Genomic DNA, 20,083 nt, shown 5'->3' on the forward strand with positions numbered 1-20,083 from the left:
CTGGTTACCGTGGCATGGGGCTTCTCAAGAGAAACCCCAGTGGGTAGGGCTCAAAACCCTGCAATGAATAGGGAATAAAACCCTCACAATTTGGGCTGGGAAGGTGGCTCAGTGGTAGAGCGCTTGCCTTGCATGCCTGAGGCCCTGGGTTCGATTCCTCAGCACCACATAAGCAAAAAGGAAAAAGCCGGAAGTGGCGCTGTGGCTCAAGTGGTAGAGCGCTAGCCTTGAGCTGAAGAGCTGAGGGACAGCGCCCAGGCCCAGAGTTCAGGCCCCACGACCGGACCCCCCCCCCCCGAAAAAAAAAAAAAAAACCTCACAATTTGGGCTCGGTGTTGAGATGAGGACTTTGATTATTGTTTCTACCCCCCCCCCCCCCCCAGTCCTGGGGCTTGAACCCAGGGCCTGCGCACTGTCCCTAAGCTTCTTTTGCTCAAGGATAGCGCTCTACCACTTGAGCTACTTCTGGCTTTTTCTGTGTATGTTCTACTGAGGAATCTAACCCAGGGCTTCATGCATGTGAGGCAAGCACTCTGCCACTAAGCCACATTCGCAGCCCATGTCCTATACTTTAACAAGTCTTCTAGAAAGCAGACTCTGCGGCTAAGCTAGATGGCTTAGCTAGACAACAGTGATTCAACGCCTATAATCCTAGCTACTTAGGAGGCTAAGATCTAAGGATGGAAGATGTGGCTCAAGCGGTAGAGCACCAGCCTGGACTGTAAAAACTAAGGGACTGAGTTTAAGCATAAGTACCATCACTAAAAAATAAAAAGGTGTAAATTAAAATGTCTGGCTGGGTGTTGGTGGCTCATGCCTGTAATCCTTTCTACTCAGTCGGTTGAGATCTGAAGATTGTGGTTTGAAGCCTCCCTGGGGAGGAAAGTGTGTGAGAGTCTTATCTCCAATTAATTACCAGAAAACTGGAAGTGATGCCTTTTCTGTTTATGTAGTACTGAGGAATCAAACCCAAGGCTTCATGCATGCTAGGCAAGTACTCTACCACTAAGCCACATTCCCAGCCCTCTTTCTTTTTCTTGGAACTTCCCAAGTCATAAATTCTAGCATATTTCTTCCCTTTCTGCTTTTATTCTCATTCATTTTTGCTTAGGGAAAAGGATTTGATGTTGCCAACCTACAAAGTGTATGACTTGCAGAGTCTTGGCAGTGTGGATTGTGGCCCAAGGCAGACAAGACCACACTAAAAACAAAGCTGCATATTGTTCTGAGTCTCCCTGTGTGGACATCTCAACTGTGTGAACTGTGTGAATTGTGTGAAGAAGACAGGAGGGCTAGGAATGTGACTTAGTGGTAGAGTCCTTGCCTAGCATGCATGAAGCCTTGGGTTTGATTCTTCAGTACCACATACACAGAAAAAGCTGGAAGTAACACTGTGGCTTAAGTGGTAGAGTGCTAGCCTTGAGCAAAAGAGGCTTAAGGACAGTGCCAAGGCACTGAGTTCAAGCCCCAGGACTGGCAAAAAAGGAAGAGGAGGAGGAGAAGGAGGAGGAGGAGGACCCACTCCAGCACCCAGATGTGGTTTTCTAGTGCATCCTTGAAATCTCTGTCTCTGGTGGATATATGACCTGCATCTCAGTATATTTGAAAGCTGAGTACCAGTGGCTCACCGTGGCTCACACCTATAATCCTAGGTATTCAGGAGGCTGAGATCTAAGAACCTCAATTTGGAGCCAGCCAGAGAAGACAAATCTAAGACTCTTATCTCCAATTAACCAGCAAATAGCTGGAATGTGGAGATGTGGGTTAACTGGTAGAGCTTAAAAAGGCTGAGTGAGCAAGGCCCTGAGTTCAAACCCTAGGACTGGTCCAGGTGGAGTGGATGGTGAGGATAATTCCATGCATTCATCCTAATACTGTCTCATTTCGGTGTTTTATTTATTTTATTTTGGGGGGAAGTTCGGTCGTGGGGCTTGGACTCTGGGGCCTGGGCGCTGTCCCTCAGCTCTGCAGCTCAAGTCTAGCGCTCTAGCACTTGAGCTACAGCGTCACTTCCGGCTTTTTCTGTATATGTGGTGCTGAGGAATCGAACCCAGGACCTCAATCGTGCGAGGCAAGCGCTCTACCACTGAGCCACCTTCCCAGCCCTGCTGTCTCATTTCATCCTCATCACAGCAGCATGCAGTCCACTACGTGCTCACCAAGTGTCAGACCCTGAGTTCAAATCCCAGAACCGCCAAAAGAAATGAGATCCGTAAGTGTTTGAGGGATGAGCAAGAACGAGGAGGAGGCTGGTCTGTGGTGGCTGGCAGCAGCCAACAGACAACCTGGAGTGCGGGCCCTGCGCAGTCCTCCCAGCCACACGGGGGAGCCCCACGCAGGCGCCCTCCTTCGGAGAGCCCTCCTTTCGCCCCCGGAACCGCTCTTCTTTTCCCCCACGCACCAGGTTGCAGGCACCACCCACTCGCTCCGCACCGCCCCCCCTACCCAACTGGCGTCCACTGCGCAGGCGTCCCAGAGCTGGCGTCGCGGAGGCGGAGTCGCGCCCAAGCGCTGACGGCGCGATGATTGGTCGGAGAGGTACCACGTGATCGCGGCGTCTCCGCGTGAGCTTGCGCAGACTGGCGCAGCGCGCCCGTGACGGAGGGGCTCGGCGTGGGGAGCGCGACCTCGCCCGCCCGCCGGCCCGGCCCCCGCCCCTCGGCCCGCCGCTCCGCCCCCGCGGGGCGTCCCGGGCCGCTCGTCCCCTCGGCGGCGGCCGCGCGCGGCCCGGGGTCGCCGTGAGTACTCGCGACGCCGCCCTGTGCGGGCGTCTGCCCCGGGGCCGGCGCGGGGCGGGGCGGTGGGCCGCGGGGAGGGCTGGGCGCGCCGGGCAGGGCCGGGCGGCACCGATCCGAGCAACTCTTTCCCCGGGAGGTGTTAGGTGTCCGCGGGGTTCCCGACGCACGCCGGAGGCGAGTGGTCGCTGTTGTCCCTCGGCGGCCGCGTCCTCCCGCCCAGCCCCGGCGTCGCCCGCCGCGGGGAGTCGGAGGAGGCATTAGGCCTCGGGTGGCCCCTCGGCGGCCAGGCCCTGGCACGCGAGGGGGAGCGGGGCGTTTCCCAGGACCCTCGCTGTCCAGCCTAGAGGCCAGTTTGACAGGCCTAACATTGTCCCACCGAGACCCGGCGAAGGAGCCCGTAGCTTACACCTGTGTAATCCCATCTACTCCCGAGGCTGAGATCTGAGGATCGCGGTTCGAAACCTGCCCCGCGCAGGAATTCCCTGAGACTCTTTTATCTCCAGCGAACCACCACAAAGGCTGGAAGTGAAGCTGGTGGCTCAAGTTGTAGAGCGCCGGTCTTGAGCACAAAAGCTCAGGGACAGCGCCCCGTCCCTGAGTTCAAGCCCCAGTACCGGCGTAGAAACACAAAACAGGACTTTTTTGTTGTTGTTGTGTGTGTGTGTGTGTGTGTGTGATCCAAACTTGAGGCTCACCTATATTTAGCTATTCCCGTGGAAATATATGAAGCATTTCCTGCCAGCTTCCACCGCCCAAAGTAAACATGAAGCTTAACAGCACCCTTCTCTGGGCATGCTTCCTGTAGTCTGTGCTGAAAAGCTTCCCTCCTTTATCTCATTTCCAGAAATCAGATAGCTCTGTATTGCTTCATGTATTATTAACAACTTCTTTAATTAGTTATAACTGTACCACAGAAAAACCAGATGTAATTAGGACTTGTCAAAACGGTCTTGATTTCCAAGATACAAGTTGTGTGATGTGCCCCAGGCCTAGAAAAAGCGAAAGCTTTGTTCTAGGTCATCTTTCAAGCCTTATTTTTTTTTTTAAATGCCTTTGCTTCAGTGAATGTCATGACCCATCATCTGCCTTTTTCCACTTTGTACCTCTTAAACCCACTTTTCCTTTTCTCTGAAGAAAGGGCGTTTAATATTGAGGATCCAATGCCTATTGCTAAAGCAGCTTGGTTTGAAAAGGCTGGTTTTCAGAACCATCTCTTCTTGTAAAATTCTCCCTCTGAACTTTTCTTTCTGTGACAGCAACAGAAACTAAGCAGTAACAGCCCTTGGAGAGATGCTGAGATTTTCTTGACTTCTCCAGTGACAAAGACCTTGAGAAAGTTGGTACTTCTGTCCTACGCTGCCACACCATTCTACTACTCACCCAGAATAACCCAGGCTGAACATTAGTGCCTCCATCTAAGAGTGTTCCTCTGGGGGTCACAAGATCAACACTTGACTGTTTATTTTCAAATCTACAAAGATCTTCATATTCTGATTCTCAGCTTCTCCTGAAGGTGAATGAACTCTTGCTTTTAAGAAATGTTTTTGAATTAGCATATATATTCATTGTATAATGGAATTTCATTATATTTCCATACGTAACAATGCACCCCATCAAACTCACCTCCTTCATCTCTTTTCTTCCATTCCCCTTTTTTCCTTTTCCTTTTTTTTTTTTTCTCTTTTATTTTTCTTGGCTGATCTTGGGACTTGAGCTCAGGGCCTCAGCACTCCCTGAGCTTCTTTGTGCTCAGTGTTAGCACTCTACCACTTGAGTCACATCATTCCAATTAACCACTAGGAGACCAGAAGTTGCGCTGTGGCTCAAGTGGTAGAGCACTTGCCTTGAGCTGAAGAGCTCAGGGATAACACCCAGGCCCAGAGTTCAAGCCCCTCAACTGACCAAAAAAAAAAAAAAAAGTCTCATGGACTTTCCTGCCTGGGCTGGCTTTGAACCACGATCCTCAGATCTCAGCCTCCTGAGTAGCTAGTATTACAGAGGCATGAACCACTGGTGCCCAGCTTAAGTTCTTGTATGACTCTTCTGGGTGACTTGTGTGTACTGCTGTTCACTAATTCAGGAAATATGTTAAGAGGCTGAGACGTAGGACATAAGTGTGGGTTATCTATGATGAATACTGAGGGCTTAATAGTAAAGAGGGATAGAAAGTGCCAGCATGTGTGTTAGACTGTTATGTGTTTTAGGGTGTTAAACTTCCTGTAGGCTAGTTAGGGTTACCTTCAAGCAGTATGGATATTTGTGGAGAAGGAGAAACAGCAGAGACAAAGGCTCTGTGGTAGGAAGGTGCTTACTGTGTTTGGTGTCTTTTTTTTTTTAATTCTCTGGCACTACTGGGTGTTACTACTGGGCGTTAGGGCCCTGCACTTGCTCAGCAGGCTCTCTACCACTTGAGTCACTTCCTAAACCCTGCTTCCTATGTGTGAAGGACAACTAAACGGTAAGGGTTAGCCACCCTGTTAATATTTAGGGTTGACTTTCTAGGAAGAACCTTCTTTGAGAGTTCTTTGGTTTTTAACTTTTTACCATGAAGTATTCCAAAGCTTTACAAAAAGTAAAGAGGGTAAGTACATCATTCACTTTCGTCAGTGCCAAATTCATTTCATCTGTCTCCCCATTTCCTTTATTCATTGATGTTAAAGTAGGATTTTTAAAGCAAATCTCAGATATTTTATTTTATCCCTGAGAACTTCAATTTGTGTGTGTGTGTGTTCAAGCCAGTTCTGGGACTTGAACTTGGCCTGGGTACTATTTCTGAGTTCTTTTTTTTTTTTTTTAATTTTATTTTATTTGTGAACATACTGTACAGAGGGGTTACAATTACATGGGCAGGATAATGCATACATTTCTTACCAAGCATTGCAGCCTCCTCCTTTGTTTACCCCTCACCTCCCTTCCCAGCCTCCCCCCTCCCCCCCCACCCAATCCTTCCCTCCCTCCCCCCCCCACTGACATTGTAAAGCTCGTTTTTGACATGACAATTTGTACTTCTCATTGTTGCAACAGGTCCACCTGAATCCTTAAACGACTTGTTTTCTGAGTTCTTTTGCTTGAGGTTAGTAATCTACCACTTGATTCACAGCTCCGTGTCTGGCTTTTTGTGGTTAATTGGAGATAAGAGTCTCACAGCCTAGGCTGGCTTTGAACTGTGATCCTCAAATCACAGCCTCCGGTGTAGCTAGGATTACAGGTGAGAGCCCTCAGTAACCAGCTAGAAAGCTTTTTGAGCTTGCTATCACTCCCAAGGGCTCCCCTTACATGTGGAGCCTCTACTTGGGCTAAAATTGCCTAGAATAGGGATTAATGTTTTGCTGGGCGATTATTAGAATCGTTATGCATATATTTTTTTATTTGGATAGGTAATCTTTTATATTACCTTCATAATTATCTTCTTTCCAAGATGATTCCAGAGCATTAGTTTGGCTGAAACAGCTCCAACCATGTTTACTAGCACATGTTCAGTGTTTGTGAGGACTTGGTAGTTAGATATAATTGACTTCAAGTAATATTTATATGGGGGTGAGGGAGAGAGAGAAAGAGAGATAAGGTCTTTTTTTTTTTTTTTTCTGGTCTGGTCGTGGGGCCTGAACTCTGGGCCTGGGCGCTGTCCCTCAGCTCTTCAGCTCAAGGCTAGAGCTCTACCACTTGAGCCACAGCGCCACTTCCGGCTTTTTTCTTTTTGTTTATGTGGTGCTGAGGAATTGAACCCAGGGCCTCATGCATGCAAGGCAAGTGCTCTACCACTGAGTCACCTTCCCAGCCCCGAGATAAGGTCTTGATACAGAGCCTAGACTGAACTGGAACTCCAGATCTTCTTGTTTTGGCCTCCCAAGTGCTGTGATTACAGGCATGTACTAACATACCCAGCTAATATTGGTGTCTTAGTAATGTCCAAGCCGGGCGCTGGTGGCTCATGCCTGTAATCCTAGATACGCAGGAGGCTGAGATCTGAGGATCACGGTTGCCAGCCCAGGCAAGGAAAGTCCATGAGACTCTTATCTCCAATTAACCACTAGAAAACCAGAAGTGGTGCTGTGGCTCAAGCGGTAGAGCGCTGGCCTTGGGCTGAAGAGTGTAGGGACAGGGTCCAAGCCCAGAGTTCAAGCCCCACGACTGACCAAAAAAAAAAAAATAAAAGTAATGTTTAAAAAGAAATCTATTCTTTACCTGACTTACGTAACTGTAACCCCTCTGTACATCATCTTTATAATAATTTAAAATTTGTTATTTTTGTTGTTGTTTTGGGGGCTTGAACTCAGGGCTTGGGCACTGAGCTTCTTTTGCTCAAGGCTAGCACTCTTCTGCTTGAGCCACAGTGCCACTTCTGACTTTTTCTGTTTATGTGGTACTGAGGAATAGAATCCAGGGCTTCATGCATGCTAGGCAAACACTCTACCACTAAGCCACATTCCCAGTCCCTTAAATTTGTTTTTAAAAACAGAGATAATGGATCAATCTAGAGAGTGTGCTCTGGTTCTTACCTCTGATGAGGGCTGGTACTGTGAAGAATAATGAAGCAGAGATAGTCGAATCAGGTGGTCCTGCCATTCTTTCTTTTGACTCTGGATGTTGTAGCATAATGATCTAGAGCAGGAATTGGCCCCGGTCCCAGGTCTCCAGTTTGAATACAACAGTCATATGTTTGTGTAGAACTTTCATGGCTATGTGTACAAGTGTCCATAAATGCTCATGCGCATGTCTGTATGTGAGTGTCCAATGATGTGGATGGTAAAAGTGTGCCTGTGTATGCAGCACCCAGCTGTGAAGTGGTGATGAAATTCATTGTTACTGTTTTCTACAGGACGGTGACTTGTTACACCGCAGAAGAGCCTGCATCCCCAGCAGATCTCCTGTCGCCTCTGACATCACCCCTCTCTTGCCTCCCCGTGTGGCCTCCTAAATGCCCGTCTCATTGGCCTGGGTTCAGCTGGTGGTATGGAGGGGTGCTGCCTAGCACTGACCCTGGAGTGCGTGTGACCCTCTGACCCAATGGTGAGAATGGACTGCCCTCCTCTCCCAGGGTGATGAGGGGTAGATGAGACAAAGTGCAGCCTTCACCTTTTCCTGGTATTTGTCCTCTCCCAGCTTGTCAGGGGTAGATGAGATAGAGTACAGACTTCACCTTTTTCCAGTATTTGTCTTCTTGCTTTTGTGTGTGCGTGCATGCTAGTTCTGAGCCTTGCACTTTGCTCAGTTTTTTCAGTCATAGCTAGTAGCAGTTTATCAGTTGAGCCGTGCTTCAGCTTCCAGGTTTTTTCCTGGTTAAATTGGAGATCAGAGTCTCAGATTTGTCTGCCCTGGCTGGCTTTGAACCTCAATCCTCAGATCTCAGCCTGTGGAATACTTAGATTTACAGGCATGAACCATTGTCATCTAGTTCTCTTGCTCTTCTGAAAGATAGAGTGGCTTTTTGAAATTAAAGGAGGTAAGACCTTGAAAATGGTATAACTTGGTTGCTAGGGTCTATAGCTAGGTTTTCCATAGGCCATACAAAGGGATGATGGGACAAGAGCACATCGGTAAGCTTGAGAGCTGTCTTGGGCAGTGATCCCAGTAGAGGCCAGCGCTTAGAAATAAACCTTGAGATTGAAGTTTTTTGTGTCCCTCTGATAGCCAAAGCCTTCATGATTATGCTGGGTCTTAGGATAGCCAGAATTCTCTGTGGTTTTGTTTTTTTTGTTTGTTTGTTTGTTTTCTTTTTCTTTTTGCGGGTTGTGGGACCTGAACTCTGGGCCTGGACGCTGTCCTTCTGCTCTTCAGCTCAAGGCTAGTGCCCTACCACCTGAGCCACAGCGCCACTTCTGGCTTTTTCTGCTTATGTGGTGCTGAGGAATCGAACCCAGGGCCTCAGGCATGCAAGGCAAGCGCTCTACCACTGAGCCACCTTCCCAGCCCCTTCTCTGTGGTTTTCTTCTGACCCACCAAGTGAGAGCTAGGTCATGAATTTGATCAGATTCGGGAAGAGACAGACTCCCAAAGAATAAAGTGAGGTGTGAAGAGAGTAAGGCCTCAGTTTTTCCACTCAGGCAAGTATTCTCCATTTCTTGTGGGCATCCATTTCCATCCTCTTACCTCACCTGATCCAAATGGACTAACAGGACCCCTGACAAGGAATGTGTCCATTTCTCATCTCTAGGACATCAAAGGCCAGTTCTGGAATGATGACGACTCAGAAGGAGACAATGAATCTGAGGAATTTCTCTATGGAGTTCAGGTGAGGTTGTACCCTGCAAAGCTCAATGTAAGGGGGGGGGGGCAGTCAAGATTTCATGAGTCAAAGAAGTTGTTCTGGAGCAGAGTTGAGACGAGGGATTGTATTGGTGTGGACCAGTTATGGTCTTGTCACAGCTGCTTCCGTGTCCATGTCCCTGCCTGGGACTACTCCTGTCCTGGAGTAAACGGCATCCCTTGTAAGTGGAGGCTACCCACTTGTTACTTCCTGAGTTTCCCACTAGTCAGTGAGGATTGTTTCAGATCTTAAAAAGAGTGCACTCTGGGACATTGCTCACTCACATTGCTCTCTAAAGCACAACCTAAAGCTTGAACTTCTGTAGTCACATGACTTTTTTTGCTCATGGCTGACATTCTGCCACACCTCCACTTTCAGCTTTTTGCAGGTTAGTTGGAGATAGGAGTCTTGCAGATTTATCTTTCCAGGCTGGTTCTGAACTTTTTTTTTTATTTTTTTTTTTTTTTTTTTTTTTTTTTTTTGGTCCGGTCGTGGGGCCTGAACTCTGGGCCTGGATGCTGTCCCTCAGCTCTTCAGCTCAAGGCTAGCGCTCTACCACTTGAGCCACAGCACCACTTCCAGCTTTTTTCTTTTTGTTTATGTGGTGCTGAGGAATCGAACCCAGGGCCTCATGCATGCAAGGCAAATGCTCTACCACTGAGCCACCTTCCCAGCCCTGAACTTTTTTTTTTTGTCGGTGGTGGGGCTTGAACTCTGGGCCTGGGAGCTGTCCCTCAGCTCAAGGCTAGCTAGCACTCTACCACTTGAACCACAGGGCCACTTCTGATTTTCTGAGGGGTTTATTGGAGAAAAGAGTCTCACAGACTTTTCCTGCCCGGGCTGGCTTTGAACCGTGATCCTCAGATCTCAGCCTCCTGAGAAGCTAGGATTACAGGTGTGAGCCACCGGCGCCCACTGGTTCTGAATTTTGATCCTCAGATTTCAACCTCCTCAGTAGCTAGTATTATAGGCCTGAGAGATTGGAGGCTGGCAAGAGTGCTGTTTAGATAGAATCTTTCTGAGGTTTTGTAGGTTGTGGTCTGAGAGAAGAAGTGCCACCACCAGGTACAATGGAAAGTGGTTTTCATGCCCCATATTGCTGCTGGGTTTTTTTGTTTTTTTTTTTGTTTTTGCCAGTCCTGGGGCTTGAACTCAGGGCCTGGGCACTGTCCATCAGCTTCTTTTGCTCAAGGCTAGTGTTCTACCACTTGCGTCACAGTGCCACTTCCACTTTTTTGTGTGTTTATGTGGTACTGAGGAATTGAACCCAGGGCTTCACGCATGATAGGCAAGCACTCTACCACTAAGCTACATTCCTAGCTGCTGTTTTCTTTCTCCTCCTAGTGTCTTACTCTTTTTATTCTCATCTCTCCATCTCTCCCATTGTTTATTTCTTTCTGCCCTTCCTGCTATTTCAGGGTAGCTGTGCAGCTGACCTGTACCGACATCCACAGCTTGATGCAGATATTGAAGCCGTGAAGGAAATCTACAGTGAGAACTCTGTGTCCATCAGGTGGGACTCCAGGAATGACAGGGGAACAAGCCACTTCTTTCTGAATTGTTGAAGGCTAGAAGTTTTTTTTCTTTTGATAGTGTGTTAGGGAATAACTATGAGCTTAATGCTAGAGGTTGCTCGAAATGTGTAAGCTGTGTGTGGGAAGCAAGGCTACTTTTCTTTGAAGTTCCCTCTTGTCCTAACCCCCTACAGGCCAATCTTTCACATTTAAGGTGAGAAGGGTTTCTTCCTTGGAGAGGGGCCTGATCATATAAATGGTTTAAGTCTGTATAGATAAGACTGTATAAAGAGAACAGCCTTCCATCCTTTCATCTTCCCTGTCCAGGCTCAGCCCTCCTTCCACCTCAGTCTCTGTTCCCTCCTTTCTCCCTTAATGAGCCTCACTTGTACTTGCCTGTGTCTCTGTAGAGAGTATGGAACTATCGACGACGTGGACATCGACCTCCACATCAACGTCAGCTTCCTCGATGTAAGTGGTGCTAGCACCTGCCAACACCATGTCTAGCTGGACTTGTGGATTTTGTCATGTAGGCCAGGAGTCTTGTTCCTGAGTGCTGTATTTGGAGCACATATTCTTCATCTCTCTCTTTCCTAGACCATCAACAGACAGTGGTGTGTACTGTCATGTGCATGTCTATGTCATACGTGGGAAACTTGCCGTCCATTCCTCTGTGTGGAAAACTGCAAGCTGTTTCCCTGTTTCTCATAGGAGGAAGTGTCTACAGCCTGGAAGGTCCTCCGGACAGAACCCATTGTGTTAAGATTGCGGTTTTCTCTCTCACAGTATCTTGATGGGCCAGGTAAAGATGGTGGTGACCTTGGGCAAATGGGTGCTGTACTTCCTACGTTAGCTGATGTAGAGAAAAACTGGAAAGGTTGCCATTGGAGTGACTTTTCAGTGGCTTGTCATTGGTGACTTTATCTCCAATCAACTATTAGGCCATTCCTTAAAGGCCTTTGTGGTTAGGGAAATTCTTTCTCTAGTTTCAAAATAGCATTTCTTCTTCCTCCTCTGCTCAACTCCCTAATGAAGATATGTGGAATTGATGAGATTGCTTCTAAAATCTACCCTCTGCCTCAGCAGTTTCTCCTTCCACAGTTACTGCTTGCTTGCTTTGCTTTGCCTTGCCTTGCCTTGCCTGCCTGCCTGCCTGCCTGCCTGCCTTCCTTCCTTCCTGCCTTCCTTCCTTCCTTCCTTCCTTCCTTCCTTCCTTCCTTCCTTCCTTCCTCCCTTCCCCCTTTTCTTCCCTTCCCTTCCTTTTCTCTCTTTCTCTGTCTTTCTTTCTCTCTTTCTCTCTTTCTTTCTCTCTCTTTCTTTCTCTCTTTCTCTCTCTCTCTCTTTCTCTCTCTCTCTCTTTCTCTCTCTTTCCTTCCTTCCTTCCTTCCTCCCTCCTTCCTCCCTCCCTCCCTCCCTCCCTCCCTCCCTCCCTCCTTTCTTTCTTTCTTTCTTTCTTTCTTTCTTTCTTTCTTTCTTTCTTTCTTTCTTTCTTTCTTTCTTTCTTTCTTTCTTTCTTTCTTTCTTTCCCTGGGGCTTGAACTCAGGGCCTGGGCACTGTCCCTAAGCTGCTTTTGCCCAAGGCTACTACTTTACCACTTGAGCCATAGCACCACTTCCAGCCTTTTCTGTGTATGTGATACTGAGGAATCGAACCCAGGGCTTCATGCATGCTAGGCAAACACTCTACCACTAAGTCATATTCCCAGTCCCCACAGTTAACTGTTTAGAGTATCTGTAGTACCTAAGGTAGTCTGGAGCATCTCTAGTATCTAGAATAGTTTGGAACATCTGTAGTATCTAGAGTAGTCTGGAGCATCTGTAGTACCTAGGGTAGTATGGAGCATCTATGTTGTGTAAGGTAGTCTGAGGCATCTCTAATACTGAGGGTAGTCTGGAGCATCTCTAATACCGAGGGTAGTCTGCAGCACCTGATTTTTTAGGCTCTAAGGAAGCTGTCCCACTGAACTGTGGCTCTCGACTCAGGAGGATGGAGATAGGTACTTACTAGGACTTTTTTTCTTTTCTTTGCAGAACCGTCAATTGAGGTTTTCCAGCCATCGAATAAGGAAGGATTTGGTCTGGGTCTTCAGTTGAAAAAGTAAGAACGGTTAACTTTTCTGGTTGTGGACTAATGAGGGAGAGAATAACGGATACCTATGCTAGACAACTTTTCATTTCTGTGAAAAATATTTGAGATACTGGGAAGGAGGAAAGGTTTACCATGGCCTCCATCACTGTTTGGTATATAAAGGACAGTACAGCCCTGCAATCAGTTTTTTTTTTTTTTTTTTTCTCTTGTGGCTTCCTCAAGGGGCTCTAGAGACTCAGACCATTTTAGTTTATTGAATGTGCTGAGAATTTTCTGCTAAATATTTGCCCATAAAGAGAAATACAGCATATTTTCTACTTTAGTCGTATTGCAAACAGTGTCCAATACAAGTGCAGCCATGAAAATGGAGGGTTGGAAAGGACAGCGAGGGAGGAATGACTCATGCTGGTGACGGGAGAGGGCTGTGAGCAAGAAAGTAAGAGGGAGATGATCATGGCAGGGGCGGGCTATGCGTGAGAGAATGAGAGGGGATAATTCATGGTTTTCAACGATGGATGAGAGCTATCCATGTAGCCAGGCATGGGGGGGCATACCTGTTATCCTAGCTGTTCATGAGGCTGAGACCCGAGGATCGCAACCAGCCCAGACAGGAAATGCCTGAGACTCTTATCTCCAGTGAATCACCAGAAAACCGGAAGTGGTGCTGAGGGTAAAGTGGTAGACTGCTAGCTTTGAACAAAAAGACATCAGGGACAGTGCCCAGGCCCTGAGTTCAAGCCCTGTGACTCCTCCCTTCCCCCTCCCCCCCCCAAAAAAAAAAAAAAAAAAGAGAGAGGGATTACTTTGGGATATGCAAGTGGAGAATACCCAGTACACCAAATGTCAGTTTGTCTACTTACAGGTAAGAGTGGAAGGTAAGCACCAATGTGTGGGTAGAGATTATAATCAGTGAATACAAGATTGCTGGAGTGCAGAGCATGATAGGTTGAAAAGAAAATAGAATCAGACCCAACACCCATACAAACTATCTGAAAAGTTACTGGGGTAGGCCAAGGAATAAGAAACACTATAGGCAGATCAGAGAAGACTAGAAAGCAAGTGGTGTCACAGAAGATGAGGGAAGAGAAGTTCAAGGAGGGTCATGTGCCATGGGAGAGGAGTAGGAAGAGGACTTAGGAGTTTGTGCTGGATTTAGCAGCAAGGAGAGAATACTTGGTGAGTGTTCACGGGAGAAATTGGGATACAGAGAGCTGAGAAGTGATTGGCTGACAGGAAAGGAGAACCACGAAGGAGGAGGTGAGGAATTTAGGAGAAGGTAGAGGGGAGGAGTGAGGCAGATGTGGAACTGAGATGACGGAAAGCTGTAATGTGTAGTTTTTGGGCAAGACTGACTGGAGAGGAGGCTGATGGGACAGGGTCCTCAGCATTCCGGGAGGGCACTGATGGCTCAAATAGAGCAGTCTTGAGTACGAGGCTTGCCTGGTCTTCACAGAACGCAGGGACCAAGGTCAGGGTAGACACAGAAATGGAGTTGGTAATCGGGTTGGCTGTACAAGAGAAAGTCATTCCTGTAGGAGTGTGAAGAAGCTGATGGGAATTTTTTCTAGTAGAGTAATACTGCTAAACAGAACCAGTGGAGGATGAGTGAAAGGACTGGCAAGTCTGGGAGTTGGAAACCACAAATTTGGGGATGTGATTTTTTTCACTCCCCTATTAGAAGGTAGAAGGTGGTACTGACCTCTGTCCTGCCTCTTTCCCTCTCCCGGTGGTTATCCTTGACAGTAAGTCTTCAGGTCCATAGCCTTTGAGGGTTCACCTTTGAGTTCTTGGGACTTCATCTTCCATTAGGGTAGACACTAGGAGAGAGTGTTTATCCTCAAGAGTGCAGGAGGAGTTTTAGGGTCATCTACTTCCATGTGTTAGGGTCCTTTTGAGGAGTCTTTAAACATTCCTCTAACACCACCAGCTTTGCCATCATGGGTGAGTGCCCTGTCTTGCCTCCACCTGCTCTGTTCTTTGATCCCTCAGAATCCTGGGTCTGTTCACATCCCAACAATGGAAACATCTAAGCAACGACTTTTTGAAGACCCAGCAGGAAAAGAGACATAGTTGGTTCAAGGCAAGTGGTACCATTAAGAAGTTCCGAGCTGGCCTCAGCATCTTCTCACCCATCCCCAAGTAAGTACGCCCACTTTCTTAAATACCTAAATTAATATTTCTTACCTTTGTCCTAAATTCTGTATCTGTAACTACTAGCAACATCTCGTGGTTCTGTCTGCTTTATGTCCTTACCCATCTGCTCCTGCCTGACCCACTCGCGTGTGCCTCATCCTTCGTGTTAACTACAGTGGTACATATTCTGAAGCAAGTGTGCAGATCTTCCTACTTTTTCTTTGCTTTCATCCTTAGTCCCTATCTTAAAGAGGCAGAATTTGCAAACAGGCACCAACTCCTTTTTTGCTCTAATGCATCTCACTTTACTATCTAGGTTCTGGAAATAAATATGGCTCTGTTGGCTGAGAGTGGGGCTTAACTGGAACAACACTGCCTAGAAAATTGGAGGCCCTTACTTAAACCCCGGTGTCAGAAACATAAATATTTTTTTTTTTATTTTTAATTTATTATTTTTTTTCCGGTTCTGGGGCTTGAACTCAGGGCCTGGATGCTGTCCCTGAGTGCCCAAGGCTGATGCTCTACCACTTGAGCCACAGCACCACTTTCATTTTTTTCTGAGTAGTTTGTTAGAGATAAGAGTCTCACAGATTTGAACTGTAATCCTCAGATCTCAGCTTCCTGAGTAGCTAAGATTATAGGTATGAGCCCATGACACCCAGCTTAATTGTTTTTTGACAGAACTGGGATTTGAACTCAAGACCTAGTATCTAGTTCTTGCTAAGTAGACAATCTACTAATTACCACCATACCTCAAGCCCTTTGTCCTGCTTTTACTTTTTTTACTAGGGTCTTATATATAGATTGGGCCCTCTTTGACTTTAATCTACCTATTATACTGGGATGACAGAACACATCACCATGCTCAGCCTTTTTTTTTTTTTTTTTTTGTCGGTTGTGGGGCTTGATCTCTGGACTTGGGTGCTATCCCTGTCTCTTCAGCTCAAGGCAAGTGCTCTACCACTTGAGCCACAGTGCCATTTCTAGTTTTCTAGTGGTTTATTGGATATAAGAGTCTCATGGACTTTCCTGCCCAGGATGGCTTTAAACCAGGATCCTCAGATCTCAGCCTCCTGAGTAGCATGAGCCACCGGCACCCAGCCTTGCTCAGCTTTTTTATTGGTTGAAATGGTGTCTCATGAACTTTTTGCCTTAGTTAGTCTGGAACCATGAGTCTCATTTTCCTCTTCTTCAGTAGCTAGGACTATAGGCAAGAACCACGCTGTCTGGCTCCAGGTTTATATTTTTAGTCCCTAGCACCTTCTGAACTCCCCAAAGGAATGCATAAATCCAGGTTTGTAGTTTGCTGACAGTTATTGGACATTGGGCTCTTTAGCAGTCAACTACTTGCCTAGTGTTCTGTTTAGTGCTTAATCCTTCTGTCTCACAAAATAGGTTAGTGACAGAGGCATCCCCCCACCCCCCCAAGGTGTCTTGTGCCTGCCCTGAATGCCATGATAGCCCGGGCTCAGGCCTCCCGACCCCATGCCCCCATCTGAAGAACAGGATGGCAATTGTGTAACCTACATTGTCTTGACAGTGTTTAAGATCCATAAAACATTCCTGAGGTGTGAGTTTGTCTTTGGCTTAAGTTCTTGGGCTTTCTTGACTCTTGTCCCCTTTTAGAGTGCAGACTGAATCCTCAGCTGTCTCAGTTCCTTTTGTCCTGTTTTCCCCCAGGTCGCCCAGTTTCCCTATCATACAGGACTCCATGCTGAAAGGCAAACTGGGTGTACCAGAGCTTCGAGTGGGGCGCCTCATGAACCGTTCCATCTCCTGCACCATGAAGAACCCCAAAGTAGAGGTGTTTGGCTACCCTCCCAGCCCCCAGGCAGGTCTCCTGTGCCCCCAGCACGTGGGCCTCCCTCCCCCAGCACGGACCTCTCCTTTGGTACATGGGCTGTGGAGGGCTTGATGGGTATTTGGAGGGTGGAGGTGGAGATGTGGGAGTTGGTGGGGGTGGTTGTCCAGACAACTAAGGTGAAACCTGAGCGTATACTATGCCTGGGTAGCATGTAATATATTTTTAAATAGCTGGAAATTCTATCTAAACTATGTCACGGGTTTGTATGGTAGTGGGTCGTGAAGTAGAGATGGTGTCTGAAAGAGTCATGCATGATTTTATTAGGTGTGGTTAGTGCTTGGTAGTCAGCTCTTATGCTAATTCCATCTACTGTGTGTGTGTGTGTGTGTGTGTGTGTGTGTGTGTGTATGTGTATGTGTATACTTATGTGTGCATGCACATGCACGTGTACATGTCAGTATAACAGCTCCAGACCTACCACTTGAACAACTTTATTTATTTATTTATTTTTGGTCCGGTTGTGGGGCCTGAACTCTGGGCCTGGGTGCTGTCCCTCAGCTCTTCAGTTCAAGGCTGGCGCTCTACCACTTGAGCCACAGCGTCACTTCCGGCTTTTTTTCTGCTTATGTGGTGCTGAGGAATCAAACCCAGGGCCTCGTGCATGCAAGGCAAGCACTCTTACCACTGAGCCACCTTCCCAGCAATTTGAACAACTTTTATTTTTTAAATTTTTAAAAATTTTTTAAAATTCTTTTTTATTATTTATTTATTTATTTTTGAACAACTTTTACCTCTGGCTTTTTACTGGTTCATTGGAGATAAAAATCTCTTGAATTAGTCTTCCTGGCCTGTTTTTGTTTTTTTTGTTTTTTTTGGTCAGTCATAGGCCTTGAACTCTGGGCCTGGGTGTTGTCCCTGAGGTCTTCAGCTCAAGGCAAGGGCTCTACCACTTGAACCACAGAGCTACTTCTGGTTTTCTGATGGTTAATTGGAGATAAAAGTTTCACAGACTTTCCTGCCCGGGCTGACTTTGAACTGCCATCCTCATCTCTTAGCTTCCTGAGTAGCTAAGATTATAGGTATGAGCCACCGGTGCCTGGCTGCCTGGCCTGTTTTGAGCCTCAGTTCTCAGATCCCCACCTCCTGAATAGCTAGCATTATAGGTGTGAGCCACCAGTGCCCAGCTTATTCCATCTACTTTGAAGAAGATTAACAAGAGACACTTTTCCAGAGCCTTTGGCAAAAATGTCTAAAGATGATCTCCCAGCTTTGAGATCTCCTAGTCTAGTCTAAGTGAAGGCTTAGCTAGGAGAATGCTGGGTGATGGGCATGGCTGAGGTGTGTGCAGGGCCTGTCCTAGAAGCTCATAGGATCTCTCTTGTTCTCTCTCCAGGTCAGTGGTCACTGCAAGAACATCCCCACTCTGGAGTTCGGGTTCCTGGTTCAGGTAATCAAGCTCGGCTCCCTGCTGTCTGACCATATGGTCCAAGGCTTCTTGGTTCCTCAGTTGGTTCAGTATTTCCTGAGTTGTCTTGCTCTCAGAATTGTACTGTGTTGAGTGGGTAGTGGCAAGAAAGGGCACAGTGCCCATCCTCAAGAGGTATGCTAGGGGCTGGGAAGGTGGCTCAGTGGTAGAGTGCTTGCCTTGCATGCATGAGGCCCTGGGTTCGATTCCTCAGCACCACATAAGCAAAAAGAAAAAAGCCGGAGGTGGCGCTGTGGCTCAAGTGGTAGAGCTCTAGCCTTGAGCTGAAGAGCTGAGGGACAGCGCCCAGGCCCAGAGTTCAGGCCCCACGACCGGACCAAAAAAAAAGAAGTATGCAAGAAGCCAGGCACTGGTGATCACGCCTATAATCTTAGTCTGTGTTACTGAATGCCAAGCAGACTTTTCACAGACCTGGTGTCTAGTAGGCACTCAATAGGTCTACATTACTGAACAAAACTTGCATGCCCTGTTATGGGCCAACTACCAGATTTATACCCCAAAAAATGAAAGTGAGACAAAGATGAGATCAGTAGTCTAGGAGAGTGGTGCAGGATCTTTGCTTCAGCGCCATCTTCCCAGCACAGAAGTGCCTGTTTTTGACCAATCTGCTGGCTCATTATTCAGTGTAGTTGAAACTATTTCTCAGGCCCCTTGCCATCTGATCTGAACTAAAGTAGGACAGTCTGTAATTACCACAACTGTGGTTAAGAGTTTGATTAGCACCTGTTGTTGTTTATAGACCATGTTCAAGGACATTTTTTGTTGTTGTGGGTTGTAGGACTTGAACTGAGGGCCTGGGCACTGTCCTTGAGCTCTTATGCTCAGGCTATTGCTCAACCACTTTGAGCCACAGTGTCACTTCCAGTTTTTGAGTGGTTAATTGGAGATAAGAGTGTCATAGACTTTTCTACCCAGACTAGTTTTGAACTAAGATCCTCAGATTTCAGCCTCCTGAGTAGCTAGGGTTACAGGTGTGAGCCACGCTGGTAGGGACATAATCTTATTTCTTGTAAAATGGCTATGAAGTTACGTTATAAATGAGGAGACCATGGCTCAAGTTGACTGACTTAGCCCATTATATTCGCTGCTAAATTGCGTTTAGAAGAGATAAGTTATTGGCCCAGGACTAGTAAATCCAAAGCTATGCCTGCTCTTATTTATATATATATATATATATATATATATATTTTTTTTTTTTTTTTTTATTGTAAAGATACTATACAGAGGGTTACAGTTACATGAGTGAGGTAATGAGTACACTTCCTCTTGAACATTGTTACCCCCCTCCATTGTTTTCCCCCTACCATCCCCTTCCTCCCTCCCTTCCCCGAGGTTCTTTTTTTTTTTGATTGTGATTAAATGATTACATAATTTCCGGAAATTCACAGTATTGTGGAATAATGATGCTCATTTAAAGTCACAAGTTCATTCTAACTTTCCTGGAGCAAATTGTCTATCACAGTCTGTAATATATAACGGTGTTCACATGTTATATACCATATATGTGATCAGCAGCATGGGGATATTTAGTAGTGGTTCAACCAGATGAGTGGGAGTTCTTTGTTTCTTAAGTCCTGTTAGTTTTGTCATATCACCTAACATTTTGGATTTAGCATCCACTTATCAGGGAGACCATGTACCGTTTGTCTCTTCGTTCTTGGCTTACCTCGCTCAACATGATTCCTTCTAGCTCCATCCATTTCCCTGTAAATGCCATTATTTTGTCCTGCTCTTATTTTTTATAGTACTATATGGACTTAGCGCTTAAGTCAGCTAATAAGTTGAAACACAGGGCCCAAGAATAGATCCTGCCTTTTGTAAAGAGTTGGAAGGAAGGAGAATATGTGGAGAAGAAGCTTAAGTTATTTCCTGCATCTCAACAATAAGAAAAGCTCCTCTGTTCCTCTGTCTGTGCCTTACTCCCAAAAGACACAGTCTGTTCTCACCCCAGATCATGAAGTATGCCGAGCAGAGGATCCCGACACTGAACGAGTACTGTGTGGTGTGTGACGAGCAGCATGTCTTTCAGAACGGGTCCATGCTCAAGGTAGAGGCCCACTGACCACACTCTT

The 20,083-nt window shown here is 46.7% G+C and overlaps 1 protein-coding gene across 7 annotated transcripts in view; it reads left to right on the forward strand.

The window, feature by feature from the left end:
- Positions 1-2,678: 2,678 nt before the first annotated feature.
- The window catches only part of Parp6 (poly(ADP-ribose) polymerase family member 6), a 35,016-nt gene continuing 17,611 nt past the window's right edge, over positions 2,679-20,083 (forward strand). For 3 of the 7 annotated variants that reach the window (XR_006150215.1, XM_042697356.1, XM_042697359.1), the window contains exons 1-12: positions 2,679-2,738; positions 3,995-4,251; positions 7,558-7,748; positions 8,893-8,970; positions 10,404-10,498; positions 10,910-10,970; positions 11,211-11,301; positions 12,531-12,597; positions 14,578-14,727; positions 16,402-16,612; positions 17,919-17,972; positions 19,963-20,058. Coding sequence is in view for 6 of the 7 variants with exons in the window: in XM_042697356.1 (XP_042553290.1) it covers positions 7,746-7,748; positions 8,893-8,970; positions 10,404-10,498; positions 10,910-10,970; positions 11,211-11,301; positions 12,531-12,597; positions 14,578-14,727; positions 16,402-16,612; positions 17,919-17,972; positions 19,963-20,058 (906 nt within the window). In the remaining variant the exon portion in view is untranslated. Of the gene's footprint in view, positions 2,739-3,398; positions 4,252-5,762; positions 5,812-7,557; positions 7,749-8,892; positions 8,971-10,403; positions 10,499-10,909; positions 10,971-11,210; positions 11,302-12,530; positions 12,598-14,577; positions 14,728-16,401; positions 16,613-17,918; positions 17,973-19,962; positions 20,059-20,083 lie in introns of those variants that run through there. The other 4 variants (XM_042697361.1, XM_042697362.1, XM_042697357.1 and 1 more) reach the window with 3 other exon arrangements.

This window comes from Dipodomys spectabilis, unplaced genomic scaffold (assembly GCF_019054845.1).
Source record: "Dipodomys spectabilis isolate Male_0828 unplaced genomic scaffold, ASM1905484v1 ptg000219l, whole genome shotgun sequence".
NCBI classification, from domain to species: Eukaryota; Metazoa; Chordata; class Mammalia; order Rodentia; family Heteromyidae; genus Dipodomys; species Dipodomys spectabilis.